This window comes from Notamacropus eugenii, chromosome 6 (assembly GCF_028372415.1).
Source record: "Notamacropus eugenii isolate mMacEug1 chromosome 6, mMacEug1.pri_v2, whole genome shotgun sequence".
NCBI classification, from domain to species: domain Eukaryota; kingdom Metazoa; phylum Chordata; class Mammalia; order Diprotodontia; family Macropodidae; genus Notamacropus; species Notamacropus eugenii.
The window spans coordinates 233296801-233314605 of NC_092877.1; the positions used below are offsets into that span (position 1 = coordinate 233296801).

At 37.7% G+C, this 17805-nt stretch overlaps 1 protein-coding gene across 2 annotated transcripts in view; it reads left to right on the top strand.

Annotated features, from left to right (window-relative positions):
• The first annotated feature begins 4911 nt into the window (after nt 1–4911).
• The window catches only part of TGDS (TDP-glucose 4,6-dehydratase), a 28885-nt gene continuing 15991 nt past the window's right edge, over nt 4912–17805 (top strand). The window contains exons 1-5 of one of the 2 annotated variants that reach the window (XM_072622116.1): nt 4912–5102; nt 9579–9645; nt 10631–10699; nt 13474–13564; nt 16792–16934. In XM_072622116.1, the coding sequence (XP_072478217.1) occupies nt 5017–5102; nt 9579–9645; nt 10631–10699; nt 13474–13564; nt 16792–16934 (456 nt within the window). In that variant the 5' untranslated portion in view covers nt 4912–5016. The remainder of the gene's footprint in view (nt 5103–9578; nt 9646–10630; nt 10700–13473; nt 13565–16791; nt 16935–17805) is intronic. The other variant, XM_072622117.1, reaches the window with a different exon arrangement.

Here is a 17805-nt window from a genome sequence, read left to right on the forward strand (position 1 = left end):
CTAGAGTTTGCAAAGTAGTTTACATATGGATATCCTTTATTAAAGAAAACTAGTTAAAGAACTCCTATGTTAGATTAAAATGTCAATCATTTTTCAGTATTTATGTGTACAACTGATGGGGTGCTTGGGTGCATGTACTTTGACCCCAGTTCTAAAATCATATTTCTCTTTAAAAATCACATTTCTCCCTAGCCTCAAATTATATCCCAGGCAGTTTCTCCCCAGCCCAAGGGTACAGCCTGCCCTTGCAACAACTATTATCTCCCTTCCTGCTGTAGTAGCCAGCTGCACCTGTAGAACTCATTAGTTTAAACCAGCTGTGTACTGACTGAACAGGCTGTGTACTGGGTGATGATGACATTTATTACTTACTGATCAATCATATGTATCTTAGACTTAGACATACCTATACTCCCTTATATTTGTCTTGTCTAACAAGACATTGATGAGATCAACCTGGTATTTCTGAGCTAGCCCTGACCATTGGTTGACTTAGTGACATTTCAGGCCTAAAACCACACCTCTAGGTAGCACCCATCTTGGGCAATTTCCTGATGAATGTTAGGTAAAATACCTGAGCAGTAGATGCAAAAAGTGCATGTTGCTTTAAGAACTGACCATTCCTTAACCACTCCCTAATCCCACCCCCAAACACCTAGTTAGCATATTTAGTACTAGTGACCTATAGAATATCCTGTTTAAACTTTACCTGTACTCCTCTAAGGTCACAGTTTCCCTAAGAACTCTTGTCTGCTGAAAAGCCTAATAAATCTTTACCTTGACTTCAACAATGCTTGAGTCCGTGAATTCTTTTCCAGATGACCTGCCCCTTGTGTCCTGGTCTTTGTGGGGGTCTCACACCCCATTCCAGCCCTCATCACAACCACCTAACTGAAAAAGTCCAGAAAGTTGTGTACATGACAAAATGAATCACGTCTAGTGTGAAAATGCACATATTTGTAATAGATACTTGTTGAAACAGCTCTAGGAGGTGGATGATATTATTATCTCCATTTTGCTGGTGAGGAAACAGAAGCAGATGGGTTAAATCACTTGGCCAACTTCATACAACTACTAAAAGGTGTGAGGCGAGATTTGAACTCAGGTCTTCCTGATTGTAGGTCCAATGCTCTATCCACTGCACCACTTACCTTCTTCTTCGTGCTAATATCAATAATTATCAATAATAAAATTCTTAATGAGAATATTCATCATTTTTTAAAATATTGGTTTAACACTTTCTGATTAGCTATTGGCCATATGCTGAAAGTGGACTAAGTGAGGGTACTACAGTCAACCCTTCCAAATTATGGAATTCCTACTCTTCACTTGGTGTATCTCAGACTAGATAAAGCATTTATTAAATTTCTATTAATGGTATTAATCCCAGGAAATACAAAGGCAAGCACAAATAAACAGTCTGCTCTCTAGTAGTTTACATTCTAATGGGAGAAGATAACACAGAAAAGGGAGCCAGAAGGACAGTCAGGGAAAGAGCTGAGTTAGAAGTGAGCATGTTGTGGATATTTTCTCAAGTGGAGATTCTGAGAGGAATTCACCAAATAGAATGCCATATATGACAAGTGACTGATGAAGTGAGGATGTTAATGTCAATCTATATGATAAATATTAGTAAATCTTAGTTTGTTTCTTATATTTATTTTTCACAAGTATTTCCAATTGATTTTTCTTAAATGCATACAAGCACTCTTTGGATATTATTTTTGTCATATCCATTTAATCAGCCACACCAGATTTGCTGTAAGCAAACATTGTTGACTTGGGAAGAACCTGGATCTTATTATAGGAAGCAGAAGGCATACGGCACAGTGGGTTATTTGAATTTCTAGACTAGAAGGATAGTAATAAGCCTCTTTAATTTATTTTGTAACTGTTATCTGAAATGTGGAGGGATACTATAGCAACCATACCAGACCTAATTGGTTGTGGATGCAAGATTTGGAGTCAGTTTTAATCTTGGCTCTTCAACTTTTAACTTGTATGGCCATGACCAAGTCACTAACCTAACTAAGCCTAGGTCTCCACCTCTCTATGAGGGAGTTGGAACAGATAGGTTCTAAACTTCCAGTTTTCAATCTAATTCCCATCATCCTCAGCTCTACCTGGAGTATTTGCCTTGTGTGTCTCCCTCTTTAACTGTAAGTAATAAGGTAACCACAGTTTAGGTTATTTTTTTTTACTTTAGGAAATCATGCTTTCCATACAGTCTTCAGGCTCTTCCTTTCTAAATGTAACCCCATTGTGTTTTAGCAGAGGGGAGGGGGAATTTGATTCTCCTGTCCCCCAGTTTATGTATCAGAGGAAATAGGCATAGATGATGAAGTAATCCAACAGATTATGGTAACAAAGTGTTAACAGTGATCCCTTTACAAAATGTGAACAATTCTCTCTGAGTCAGAATGGGTAATATTGTAGGCTGGGCTGAAAAGTGGTTGTGCTTTGGGGGACTTGGAGTAGTGTTAAACTCAAGTAGAACTGGTATCATAAGGATCCCTGTGGAGAGCATCTTGACTTAGAAAACCATGTTAACATTATCTATGTTTTACTGTATTTTTATTTATTTTGATTTTGTTAAATATTTCCCAATTACATTTTAATCTGGTTCAGGCCACACTCCCCACTGTGTGTTTGACATCTCTGCTCAAGTACAGGAGGTATAAGTTGTCCTTCTATGTGTGTTTTTGGTATAGGAGGCTCTTTTGCTCAGTCTCTATGCTCCTTCACTCTCCAAATTGACAGTATGTATTTTAGGAAATGGTACTCAAAGTATCTTAGGAAAGTACTTTATTAAAAATACCTTTACTGCGGTATTCCAGAAAATGCCTTTCCTTTGAGTTAATTGTATCTCCTGTCAAACTGTTGAAAGGTCAACACATAGGTAGGGACTTGCAAGCAATAGTTTTAACCCTGCAGACCTGCAGAATACCTTGAAACTGAAGAGGGGGAAGAGGGAATAGGGCTTTCCATAGGTAGGATGAGTTTGAGTTGGGAGGGTTTCTACTAGGGCACTAGTGTAAAAACAATAATATCTTAAATTTAAATAGTATTTTAACATGTTTAATTTTTGTCTTTCTATCCCTAGCATCTAGCAATGTGCCTAGTACATTTTGGTTTGGGGACTGGGCTGTGATTTCAATGATACAGGTAACTCCCAAAGAAATTCTTTCTACCAATGCCATCAGCAATTGCTCTGTAACTTACAACCTTAGAAAATCGCCTGGAGAAGCACAGACAAATAGAATGGCTTGCCTAGGGTCACACAGACAATTTACATCACAGGGGACATTCCCTCCTAGGATTTCAGAGATGTTTAATAAATTCTTCTTGAATCAATGAATGAATGGGTGAATGAATTTCATTTGATCCTGACAACAACCTATATGATAGGTGCTATTACTATTCTGATTTTACACTGAAAATGAAATCAAGCAGTTAGGTAACTTGCCCAGGCAACAGAATAAGACTGCAAAGAAAAAAAATTCTATGACAGCAAGGTAAGGAGGGAGGGAGAGAATCTGAAACTCAAAATCTGAAGGAAAAAAATGTTAAAATTGTTTTTTCAGGTAATTGAGGGAAAATATTAAATTAAAAAAACACATGAAACAAAATCCTGAAGAATGCCTACAGTCTGTGTTTGCCCTTTGTTTTTGAAGAAGACCATGACATCAGAGAAATGATGATATATGACTTGCACTTGACTTTGTTTTAAGTGAGGGAGGGCTATTCAGGGTCACCAACCTCACTTTCTTCTCCTGAGTCATCTGGGTCCAGTGACCAGATATTTGTCTGGTGTGTCATCCATGTGATGATGGAGTATTTTGTTTGTGGAACAAACAGGAGGTAAATGTCATTGGATTGACAAGTACAGGGTGGAAGTAATAAGAATGGAAAAGTAGGAGAGTGCTATATTGTGGAGCTTTGAATGCCAAACAGAATATTTGGGATTTGCTTTTGGAAGCAATGGGGAGTCACTTGAGTTTATTGAACAGCTGACTGACATGGTTGGATCTGTGCCTAAGAAAATCACTTTAGTGGCTGAATAGAGGAAGGACTGGAGTGGGAAGAACGTTAAGGAAGGCAGGCTCACCATGCACAAGAGCCTGCACTAGAGTGGTGGCAGTGTTAGAGGACTGAAGGTGAAATCTGCAAAGCCTTCATATTGACGGGGAAAGATGGTGAGTCAAGGATGACCCTTATGGTGTGAGCCTGAGGGACTGGGAGGGTGACTCTCTATACTAATAGGGAAGGCAGCAGGGGCAAGATGGTAAGTTTTGTTTGGACGTGTTGATTTTCGATGTTTACCGGACATCCAGTTTGAGATGTCCAGAAGCTAACTGAAGATGCCAGACTGGAGGAGATCAGAGAGACTGGGGCAGGTTCATCAGCACAGAGGTGGCAATTAAATCCGTGGGAGCTGATGGGATGGCATGGAAAGTCAGAACCTGGAGAGACATCTGGGTTAAGGCACCACTGGGTAAGAGTCGGAGAATCGAAAAAGAGGATTGCATATTTATGTAGGATTAGGTGGTTTAGAAAAATGAAGACGATGGTCACAAGACGGCAAAGCAACGTCTCCCTCCTTGTGTCCTTTTTAAACGTTTCACAGGCGTTTTCTTTCCTTTCCCATTAACGTCTGCACCCTCTCACGGCCTATTTGCTCAGTCAAGCAAAGCAAATTCGCACCGAGATCTCCATAAGAACGTTTAATTCAGAAGAGTTTCCTCCACACTTGCTCTCTGGCCACCTATGAGGCCCAGTCCCTGGCGGCATACTGAGCATGTGCGAAGATGCACGCATGCCCAGGAACCTTTGCGAATGACTGGCCAGGCCGGATCGTGGCGGGGCGGGGCAGGGCGGGGCGGGGCTCTCTCCCTGCCTAAGGGCTCTGGCGTTCCACGTTGCCGTCAAGTAATCCTGATGCCAGTGCAAGGGTGAGTCGCAAAAGGTCGCAGTGCGCTGCTTCCCGTCAGGCTCCGGGGCAGAGCTGAGTCCGAGATGTCGGCGGCCACGGGCGGAGAAGCTCCCGGGCCACCCAGCGGTTTCGCTAAACGAGTCCTGGTCACGGGGGGTGCTGGCTTCATGTAGGTAACGGGGCTCGCTGTCCTCGGGGGGATGCGGGTAATGGCTCGGGACGAGGATGGGCGTGGCCCCCGCCTCCTGCGTATCTGGGCTGGGAAACTGACTTATCCGGGCTTGCGTCGTAAGTGTCCTGGGAGGGCTCGGTGCCGAGTCATCAGGGCTTCCCAGGGTGGTGTTGGAGAGAGCGAGGCGGAGATCTTCGTCTTTTCTTTCTCTTTTTTAGCCACTTTAGAATCCTCTAAAACCGATATTTTTCCTGGGAACATCATAGGCATCCTGTCAGTTCAATTCAGCAAGCATTTATTGCCTGCGTGTAGAATGTATTTAGAAAGAGATGCAACGTGCAAATAAGGCAGAATTCTTTCATAACTGATTTTACAGTTTACAGTGAAGCCATGACTAATAACAGGACCTGTAATTCATGAGAACTCAGTAGTACTTACATTCTAGAGAAACAAAAAGTGCTTTGAGGCTGAGCCAGTCATGGATTGGGAATGTGGTAAATGAAGGAGCTTTCAACATCTTCATTCAGCAGGAAATGGAGAGAAGGGAGGACAAGTTGTCTTTATTTTTTAAAAATAAATTTATAAATTGATATCTTTTGTCCTTATATTGCCAAATTTCCCCCCTGTTTTTCTCCCCTTTCCCAGAGAGCCATTCCATATAACAAAGTTTAAGAACAAGAAAAAAAAAACTCAGCAAAACTTATCATTAGATTAAAAAATAAAACAAACCCTGACCATACATGCAGTGATTAACACCTACTAACGTCTCACTTCTGCAGAGGAATAAGTAGAGTTCGCTATCTTATCATATGTCTTCTTTGGTAACACATGCTTGTTTTTTTGTAATGGGTAATTTGTCTTTAAAGAGTTTTCCAAGTTTAACCCCTGGCCAGCTTGGGAATAATAATGATAGTTATTTATGTAGTGCAGTAAGGTTTGCAAAGCATATTATACGTTATTCTTTTTTGAAAAATAGTTACCCTCATTTTGCAAATGGAAGAAATTGAGATTCATAGAGGTTGTCACTTGTCCCTGGCTAGTAAGTGCCCAGTAGTTGAAACTCAAGATCCAGCAACATTGTATCCACATCAACAGGCTACTTTGTATCTGCATGCTAGAAAGAGTTGGACTAAGAAATAAGTCTACTTTTATTCCTGGCTCCACTACTAACTGACAGTTGTATGAACATAATCAAATAACTTAATCTGTCTGGTTAAAGTTATCTCTGTCCTGTCAGGGGGTTAGATAAGATGAGTACAGAGGTTCCTTCTTATTATGTAATTCTTTTATTTTCAACCATTGAACCAGATCTTCTAAGTCATTGAATCAGTTTTGGGCTTAAGACACTTAGACTGATTTGGTAGGCTTAATCATTTACTTAACACTGTAGCATTCTTTGCTAGAACTCAGGAAATAACAGATGTCCTAGTGTTTGAGTCAGTGATATTTGATATAATTTGGTGTAGCTCAAAGGCTTCATGATAGTCCTGTGAATTAGCTACTGCAAGTATTACCTACCCCACTGAGGGAATAAATGAGGAAATGTGTAACTTTTTACAATAATAAATTCAGATGAATCAGTAATCAATTCTACATACTACTGTAGTAATCAATAATTAGGTCTTCATATGTGAGTTGTGAAAGATAAGAAAGGCTACTTTCATGTTAAGTGTTTTATCTTTTATTATTGTTATTATTTGTTATCTTACTTTAAGAATCAGGATAATTCATTACTTTTCCCTTTTTGCCATGTCTCAAGAGGTCGACTCCTTTTATTCATAGAACATTACCGTATAAAATGATCTTGTTGATAGTACTTTACATGTATGTTTATCACTTGATTAATTTAAAAGCACTTTCACATAAGAGGCATAGCTATTAATAGTATTAATGGCTGATTTACATAAGCCACACATGAAAAACATTTTCATTACTTCATGACACTTGTGGATTGATTATCTGATCCTCTCACTAGCCCTGTGAAATAGGGCAGATTTAATAGGATGTTTAAACTGGCAGTAGTATGTAAAATGGCATGGAGGTAGAGTGGAATGTGTTAGGTTTTTGTAAAAAAAAAATAGCCTCTAATGACACTGGGAATGGAAAGAAGAGACTTTGTGATGAAGAAGTAGAAGCCTCAGATCTTAATATTTTCTGTGTGTGAATAGTAGAGAAGACAGTTTTAGGGAAGGTAACTTGGAGGAAGTTGGTGCAGTTGATAGAAATAAAGAAGTCAGGAGGGCCTCATTTTGGGACAAGAAAATAAGTTTGCTTTGTAATAATCTGTTTGAGATGTAGGTGGAAGTGTTAGAAATGCTGTATTGGAGCTTTGGAGAAAAACTTGGGAAAAGAGATTTGAGAGTTATTTGTTTGAAGGCGAAATTAAAGCCATTGGATTAGCAAAAGTCAAGAAATACCCAAGTGTAGTTTCAGAGAATGGCCAAGGTCAGAGCCTGTCTTGGGTGTAGGAGAACTGGGAGAATGCAGACTTGCATAGGCCAGGAGAAAAGAGCTCTCAGGAAAGGATTAACAAGTGGTGGCAATTGCTGCAGAAAGGTTAGAGGGATGAGAGCTGAAGAAAAGCCATGGCATTTGGTTACTAGGAAATCATGGGTGACCTTTTCGAGAACAACAGTTTTGGAGAAGGTTGAATGACATGTTTTCAACCTGAAGTGAGGAACTGGTATTTTTGAGGAGCCAATTTTGAAGATGGAAAAAGAGACCGGGGGATGGAATGAAATGAAGTCTCAAAAATGACACGGGTTTTCAGATGGTGAGAAGAACTATGTTTTTAGAACAAACACCCATGGAAGTGGAATTCCAGTTTGCAAAGATTAGTCTAATTTATCCTTAAACATTCACACATTTTTAGAGCAATTTGGGCATGTCTAGCCTCTTTTAAAAACGTTTTCAGTACTGGCAGTTTCTTTTTAATTTTTTATTTAATACCCCTGTCAACCAACATATGTTTATTTAATACTTACCATGGCCCCACAGTGCTGTGGGGATACTAGTACAAAAGAGACAATAACGCTTGCTGTTGAGGAGTTAGCATTCTGTTGGAAGAAATAGCGTGTTTACAGATAAGTAAAATGCAGACTGTGTGCAAGAAAAATACAAAGGAATGAGGATTACTCACAATTGGTGGAATCAGGAAAGACTTTGTGCAGGAAGGTGTTTGCAAGAAACTCCTTTCTATGTTCGTGTTGCCACAGAGATGAAGAAATTTTGCATACCCATAAATATTTTGTGACTAGCCCTGGCCTCTTACTTATTTTGATGATAGAACATTGGAGGAGGTGGAGGAGCAGGCTTGGGAAGATCTCATCGAAGGAGGGGACATTTGAGTTGGGCTTTTAAGGTTTCGGTAGGAATTCAGCAGGCTAAGTTGTTAGAATATTGTGCCTTAGTGGAATTAAATTTTTTTTTTAACCATAAAGAAAATTTTGTTTCCATAACAAAATGTTGACTTGATCACAGATCCTTAGTATGAAATATAAAACTTGTAAGGTAGAAGCAAGTTTTAATTTTTAGTGGTAACCAACAGTTAGTAACCAAGACATAGCTCACTAGGTAAAGAAATTAAATAGCTTATTTTGTTTGCATCTTTAATTGCTCTTGGACTAATAGAACCATAGACATCTCCTTTTCCAACTGCCTAACTGGGGAAGCAGGGTAACTAGTTTGCCCATGGCCACACACCTAGGTCTCCTAACATAATTTTGTGTTTCTTCTGTTACTCTAGAGTGCTCTTTCTATATTGACAAATGTGTTGATCAGGATAAGTGAGCAAGTAAATTGTTTTTTTTCTTTGTAGCTTAATACATAACAGATATCAGTACCAAGATGAACAAAGGCACCATGACACAGGTAGACCTAGAACTTGCGGTGTATTTCCTTTGTTACTTGAAACTGAGACTGCCTTTTTAAGACAGTCTGTTGAACGAGTTGAATTAGAATTTTTGGAGTCAAGCAGGAGTTCCTTTTTTTTTTTTTTAGGAGCTCAAAAGAACTGAGTGCTAATGTGCAATGTAACAGTTGCTAGATTAGAAATTGAAGACCTGGGTTCTAGTTCTCACTTTGACACATATCAACTAGTGACTGAGCAGTTCTCTTTGACCTCTTGAGCCTGTTGCTTTATCTTTAAAATAAGGCTGACAATAAATGGCCTTCCTCTCTCACAGAATTTTTAAAAAATTTCAGATGAGTTCATGCTTTTGAAAGTATTTTAAAGGACTATACAAATATAAGATATTTTAATGGGTAAACTTGGTGGGGGGGCAAAGATACTGACAGAACTTTTACTGCCTTTTTGTAGGAGGTAAGTCAGAAGATATAAAATACATGTTTTTCTCAAAGTTCTAGTATAGGTGAAGAACACATAAAGCCAACATACTAGAATTTGGGTGAAATGTCAACATTTTCTTTAAAAATACATTTCCCTCTTTGATTTTATTTTATTTTTTCTTATAGTGCCTCACATGTGATAGTCTCACTAGTAGAAGATTATCCAGATTATATGATCATAAATCTAGACAAGGTAAGCTTTATAAAAAATACACTTGCACAGTTTAACAAGTAATGCAGAAATATAGTTTAATTTTGAAATACGTATACTGTTAACTTACCATGAGGAGATAGCATAACCTGTGGTTAATAATTTTAGTAAATAGATAAAGCAGAATTGTAAAATTGTAAAATGAATATAAAATCCTAAAATCATTTAATTATTTATAAGTTGCATTTGGGTGATAACAGATGGACAGCCCAGATACTTAGGAAACGGAACAGAACCTCTAAAAAGACTTGTATTATATTGGAACAGTCCTCTGGGAAAGAGGGAGAACATGTACAAGAAACAAATATGGGTTGTGATTTTCTTCCAGAGAGGCAGTGCCTATGTTAACTTGGCCCTCAGATCAATTAAGTATGAATTACGTCACTGTCTTTATGTTGACAAAGCTTCTGCTAAAATGACAACTATCCCTTAAATCAACTTGACTCATATAGCAAGCACTAGCCTCGTAAAGTGATGCAATATAGAAAGGTCAAGTTTTCCCTTTACATTCAGAGGAAAAGGTTCTAATTGGAAGTAACATGGTTATGGTGGTTGTACAGAACCAAAACACCACCACTACCTTAGATCACAAAGAAGATTTTTATTGAGGCTTGAATGAGCTGCGAGCTGCTGCTCTAAGAGGATGCTGGCCGTTAAGGGATGGAGACAGTCATAGAGACCTTATTTGTTATCTGGTTGAGCATCTTTTTTTTACAATGAAGAAACTGAGACTAAGGGAGGTTCAGTGGCTTGTCCAAGTCCATGCACATAGTAAGTAGAAGAACTGGTTTTGAAGCATGGTTTTAAAATTCTAAATCCAGTGCTTTTCCCATTGCATCCTGCTGCTACCTTAAAAGTTTAAACAACTGACCCTACTATAGTTATCATGATTAATTGATAAAGTGACAGTTCTATGGTGAAAATTAATAGTGCTTTATAATGACTTTGTTGCTTTTCTGCTTTTAAGCTGGACTACTGTGCAAGCCTGAAGAACCTTGAAACCATTTCTAAGAAACAAAACTACAAGTTTATACAGGTATAGCGTCTTTCTTATTACTGTTTCTATGTATTTTGGTTAAAATCTGATTAATCATGAGAGGAAAAGAAAGGTGTAAACTGGCAATGAGGAAACAAAATTATCCTCATTTGTAGATGACATGATAACTTACTTAGAAAACTTCCAGCGGTAAGCAGAGAAACTAATCAAGGTGATTTAATAGCTTGAACAAAGTATCAGGACACCAAAACAAAACAAAAAAAACCTTGTATTTCTACGCAGTACTAATGAAACCCAAGTGGAAATTATGAAGAAATTTCATTTAAAATACTAATAAAATGCAGAAAGCATTTGGTTGCTAACCTCCCAGGACACATTCAGGACTTCTAGAAGTACAAAACTCTTACAAAAATACTAGAAAACTTAAAATATTGATAAATTATTCATTGCTCATGGCTGAATTACATGAATAAATTCAAATGATAGTACTACCTCAGTTAGAGATTTAGTATTATAAGTCATTCTAATAAGATGTTGCTTTATAGAAATAGATAAAATAATTTTTAAACGGTCATTTGGAGAAACAAAAGATTTAGATTCTCAGGATTAAAGGTGGTATAGCACTGTCATTGCAAAATTCTATTATAAAACAATTATTCTCAGAATTGTTTGGTGCTGATTTTGAAGAGCTGAAAAGTAGATAAGTGAAACAAAATAGACAGGCAAGACCCCAAAACATCAAACAATAGCCCCATGATACGGATGTAGACTACTAGGGGAAGAACTCCTGCCGGACAAAAACTGTTAGGAAAATTGGAAAGTAGTTTGGGAAACAAGGGGGTGGGGAGGCTTATGTCAGCATTTTACCCCATTTGACACAGTAAGCTTCCAATGGATATTCAACTCAAATGTCGCTTCCCAAAAACACATTTCTTAAGCGCTGTGCTAGGTGTTGGGGATACAAAACCAGAAATAAAAACTTCACACAAGGTGCTTACATTCTATGAAAGGAGATATATCCCTTTTCAGAATTATGACCTTTTTCTAGATGCTGTCTGTCACTTTTTTCTTAATAAGTGATACAAATAATATAATTACTATCACTCTGGGGTTCATAAAATCTTTCTCTTAAGATCAATATGCATAATTTAGCCTGTTTGCAAAAGGTTTGACTTATTTGTAAATTTGCAGATAGGGCCAGCCCAAGTACAAAGAACAATGACCAATTTTAAAACATTTTGGGGAGCTGAGAAAAGTTATGCAAGTATTCAAGTAGTATAATTTTTAAAAATTAATTTTTCCTTTGATTTTAACTCATTGTTAATTCAAAAGTATGTTTAAAATTAAGCTTTTTGGTAATAAGAGTTAACCAAGGAACTGTCTTCGATAAAAATGCTTTTTAATTAATTGCAATGCCTTGAATACATCTACCAATCTACCTGCACAGAGTGAACTGGACTGGAAAGTTTCTAAAGGTACTATGTTTCTATAAAGACAGACTGATTCGTTTACACAAAAAGGACTGCTTCTGGATGAGGGGCAAATATGTGAGGTTTTTTTGCTTCTGAGAAGTCAGCATTTAACAATGGAAATGTATGCACCTTTAAATTTCTTGTTGGTTCTCACAATTACTTTATCATATTTTTAGCAGAATATAAGCTTCTTTCAGACCGTTTACTCATAAATTCAACACTGTACCAGGCTTATTAATGTTATCAAATTCAACTCCCATATTTTATAGATAGGAAAACGGAGGCCACAGTTGAATTACTTCCCCATGGTCACACAATTAAAAGTTTCTGAATTAGGATTCAGATCCAGGTCTGATTAAGTCCAAGAGTAGTACTTAATGCACTATACTTCTCTACCTGTAATGGTAGAAAGACATTTCTAGGGCTTTTTCTGTACCTGAACACGATTGAATATCCCTTTAGTATGCCTGTAGGGACCTTATGCCTGTAGGGACCTTAAGGGCCCCATTTCCTTCTCCAAGATCGCTTTACTACCTTGGAAAGGTTGCCTTACACATCTAAAATTCTCTTCCCCTGATGCAGTTGTTTCCTTCTTCAGCTTTCCTTCAACTGGTAATGTCTTGATTCTGCATTTAGATTCTTTATTAAAATGTTAGGTTTCTGTTAATATAAATTTTTAAATTTGATCATTTGGATTTTAGCTGCTCTAGAACCCATCACTTATTTTAGCATTGTTCCTATGGAACTACTTCCTTTAATGTTTATTAGAAAACATTAACATTCTGGGAGAGGTCTCCTAGCCAGCATTTAAAGCTTAATGATTTAATTTACACACAGTTCTAATAACTTTAATTATCTGATTCCTCTGGAGACAGCCACTTGGAAAGCAGCAAATTAGAGGAAGAAAGGTTGCACGGGGCAGGCCGTTGCAGCAGAAGCTACAACTCTAAGGGGATAAAAGAAAGAAGTTTATCAAAGCAATAATTGATGCATTCCTTTTGGACCTGAGTCATTAAGAAAAAGATAAATTACATTTATTGTGCTCTTCAAGAAAACAAGGAAATTATAATACATTTCAGAAAGGTTTCTGTTGTAAAAGCTTGAAATATTTGACAAGGGATATTCATTTAACTTGAACAGTCATTAATGTGGAATATGTAATTCCTCATTTTTCACTGTACTTTTTGTCTTCTTGCTTTGGTTGTGGCATTGATGTCTACCAGCTGTGTTAATATTATTTGTAAATTCAGCTTTTTCCTGTAGTTTTTATTTTTTCTAGGTTAAAAATGATCGTGGTGTGATGCTTAGGGAGCTCATTTCTCTCTTTATTTTCTTATTTAGGGTGACATTTGTGAGCCTCACTTCATAAAACTGCTTTTTGAAACTGAGAAGATAGATATAGTACTACATTTTGCAGCTCAAACACATGTAGGTGAGCATTGTTGTATGTAATGGTTAAGCTTTTTCAAAACAAATGGTCTGTTCACTTTTTTTTTTCTATTTGTTTTATCCTTTTTACTCCATTTCTGGTGATCCCAGAAAGCTCAAATGAAACTAGTTTGGCAAAATTTCAAGGTCTTTGAGCATTTTCACTATAAATTAATTTGTTTTGATCTCTGAGAGTAGCATAATTGTTTAGTGTTCCAGCCAAGGGATTGTCTTCAAATTTTCTTTTAGTTAGGTGCTTTGTGATGGGAAAGATAATTGCTTAGATTATGCACTGTTGCTTTTTAATATGCTTGTTAAAGTTTGCTTTTTAAGCTGCATTGAAATGGACACTACTATATTATTTGCCATTTATATCCTGACAATTTCCAATAAAAGAGTTTGACATTAATCGCTAGGTATTTATTAAAGAGCTATTATGTGACAAACACTCTGTTAGGCACTGGAGATAAAAGTACAAAGAATGAAACAGTCCCTACTTGCAAGAAGCTTATAATAAAATGAGGGAGAAAAGTACATATAAAAACACATACAGCTTAAATGGTAAAAAAGAAGAAATACAAGCAAATACTATAGATACAAAGTGGTTTGGGAATGAGGCCACTATTGGTTGTGAAAATCTGGAAAAGCTTTATGCAGATGGTGGCACTTTAGCTGAGTCCTAAGGACTCCTAGTGCATTTGCAGGCATTTGGTGGACAACCAGCACAGAGGTTCTCAAGAGGGAGAATGTAAGGGGAAAATGAAAAAGGGAAATAGACTTTCACATCGAAAAGGTGGTCATGTCACTTTTGTAAAGGTTACCAGTTTTTCAGATAATTTTTATTTTAAATCCCTGTTTAGAGACATTTCTAATTTAGTATTGTGAGAGAAAAAACCATTTCCTCAGTATTCTCTCTAGAACAAAGTAAAGAAGGAATATTTATTGTTTGAATGAAAACCATAAAAGATATAAGCACAAGTGTATCAGCATCAAAGATATTTATTAACTGTTTTAAAAAAATATTCCTTCCTGAAACCATGCTAAGTATAGGAATATGTGTGAGGTATAGAAGTATGAAACAAGTTCTATTTCCATTCTTGTATCGTCTTGGAGATTATCAGATTTTAGAAGGCAAGGACTTTGGAACTACGGTGTCTACAGGCCCTTAATATATATCTTTAGGTGATAAACAAGAGGAATTAAAACTTTGCAATACTGTGGCACTTTATTCTGTTTTTAAATGTTGAGATTAGATTATTGTTGGTCAGTCTTCTAGAAAATTATCTTATGAAAATACTACAGTTCATACAGTTTTCACATCATAATTATTTTGTTGGTATTTTTAGAGCTTGTACATAATGTTTAAGGAAATAGTGGATTGAATATAATAAAATGTTGCCTTTTGTATAAAGTTTAAAACCAAAATGCAGTTGGAATGAAATCTGGCTGTAACTCAGTGTCAGCCCATTGTGAAGACACCAGCACAGCATAACACTGTTTCCTGCTATTATATAATCTCCTCAAGGACTTTGTCTTGTTCAGCCCTTCACCCTATCTTGGGTCACCCCATTCCCCCACCCTTCTCTCTAAGACCACCCCAGCTGCCCTACCCCTATATTTAAAGGGCCCTGGTCAAATAGTCCTCCATTGCCTGTGTCTAGCAGAGTTTGGCCCATAGTAGATGCTAAATGAATGTGTAGGGCCATTTCAACCTCTTAACCATGCCCTGGAGCCAGAGACCCAGAAACTCCTAGTCCCATTTCATCCCTCACTCAGCTCTCTTTAACCTTTACTAATGTCTTCTTGTTCCCCAAACCTCCCCCCACCACCACCCCTGGTTATATTTGTCCCCTTCCCGCCCTCCCCTACTCCCTCACAAAGTCCCAGCAGTTAATAGTGTTTTGTATGTGGATTCAGGAAGACCCAGGTTCAATTCCAGCCTCAGCCACTAACCGCCTGTGTGACCCTGGGCAAGTTAAACTCTTGTTTTCCTTAGATTCCTCACCTGTAAAACAGAGGTAACAAAAGCACCTCCCCCGCCCCCCTAGGCTACTATGAGGATCAATAATCATATCTTTAAAGTATTATATAAAAGCTAGCTGTTACTGTTATTATAATTAATGTTTTCCTGGGATCAGTAATCATTTAGGATGCAGGTCCCCAGAAAGCTACCTCAAATGTTGATGTTCATTGGGTCAGCATTCACCTAAGACCATAGCTCATGAGCCTCCACTGATGCATTTACTTTTATTATACCAAAACGGAGGACATTGTAGAGCAAAAGACATTCAATCAGATTATCAAGATATGTTATAAAAGCCACATTACATTACCAGTGGGGAAGAGAACACACATGGAGGGATACGTACTTAGGGAGTGGGATCCCATGGCACATGTAAAAGGCACACAGGTTGTGAGGGTACATAGTGATGACCTCTGAGGCTGCACATCCACCAGCGGCCTCTCATGATGTCGTCAGGTAAACTGTTGTCTCTTGTTGGGGTGGGTCCTCTGCTTTTCTGTTATTTCTGTCTGAGTGCTTTCCTCTGTGTCTGTCTCCACTGCTGCTGTTTAACAACTGCCGCTCTTCTGGTGTAACACTACTTCTAGAAAGTGGGAACCATTTTGACAGCTCTTAGCTTTGAGCCCCAGGGCCTTCCTTAGTTCCTTTGTGATGCTGACCCAGCCACCTGAACTCTGCTTGCTAGCCAGGAAAAGCCCTTAGGCATTTTTAAAAAATCTGTCTTTTTAAAAACGCTTGCTCCTGTCAGCTGTCTTTGAATCTTTCAGTCCTTTGCTTAGCTGAGTTAAGGGTAGAAAGTTCATTTTAATTCCCATCATTCCCTGGTTCCCTCATATCATTTCTCTTAGCAAAACTGCAGAGGAACTGCAGCTGTGGGAGTCATAGTCCTTGTTTTTCATACAAATCTCTGGGGCTGGGAATACACTAGAGGTTTTTCCTTAACTTTTTCCCATACAATGGTAGTCATAGGGCGGTTACATATACATATATTTTATTTGTAAAGTTGTTAGAATGGTGATTGAAGAGAATTTCTCTTAATAGATTTTTTTGACTATTGTTCTTAGGTCTGAATCTACCATTTCACTCTTTATAGTCTCCCCATTTCCTTTTAATCCCTAGAAATTGTATAGTAAGACTTGATATTCTGGCTCATTCAGTCTGTTCTGTATTAAGTTCTGAATATTGTGTGATTTTACTTTTTTTTAAAGATCTTTCATTTGTCCATACCTTGGAGTTTACCTACGTCAATGTTTATGGCACCCATGTGTTGGTGAGTGCTGCTTATGAAGCCAGAGTGGAGAAGTTCATTTATGTGAGCACTGATGAAGTATATGGAGGTAGCCTTGATGAGGTGAGTTTAGAAAATTTTATGTTTTATCTGCTTTATTTCAAACTTTTTAAGGATAGACTTTTAAAAATAACCACATTTCTCAGGCTGTAAGTTTTAAAAAAAAAAGTGGTTGTAAAAAGCATGAGATTTGATAAAAATTGATATTTATAAAATCTGACTTTTTTAAAATTATGAATGCCTTTTTTTGGCATTTAATATATTTTTTAGATTGGATGGAAGAGAGGCTGCAAATAGGAAGACCAAATGAGCGATTACTTTTTTATTCATTAGGTTACAGGTTTAGAGCTGGAAAGAACCTAAAAACACAGCTATTCAGACATTTCACAAATGAGGAAAGAGATCCAGAGAGGTTAAATGACTTGCCCAGAGTCTCACAGGGAGGAATGTTACCCAAACTGGGAACTTGAACAGATCCTCAGTACTCCTTCCATTGTCCCATGCCAGTTTGTTTTGGCATGTGATGGCCACTCCGTGAGCATGTCATAGATACAAAGCAGGGAGAAGAGGTGATACGGACACAAATGGGATCTGACAAAAACATCTGGGTGGGCAAGAACAGCTATCCCTAATGTGTCAGATGAAATAAATCTGGATAAATATAAATTAGTCTTGAAAAGTACTTGAATTTTAGTTGATTCCAAACTTAAAATGTTCCAGCAGTGTGATATAGGTGCTAGAAAGATCTTAGGCCACATCAGTAGAAATGTAGGGTTTAGATCAAGAAGAACATTAAGGCTGTTGTAACCTACACTGGTCTGACCACAGGTAGAATATTTCATGGACATATTTTAAGTGTCATTTGTAAGCTGTAATGCATCCAGAGGAGAACGGTGGTATTGAGGGAACTTAGACTTGAAACCATGTCAACTGA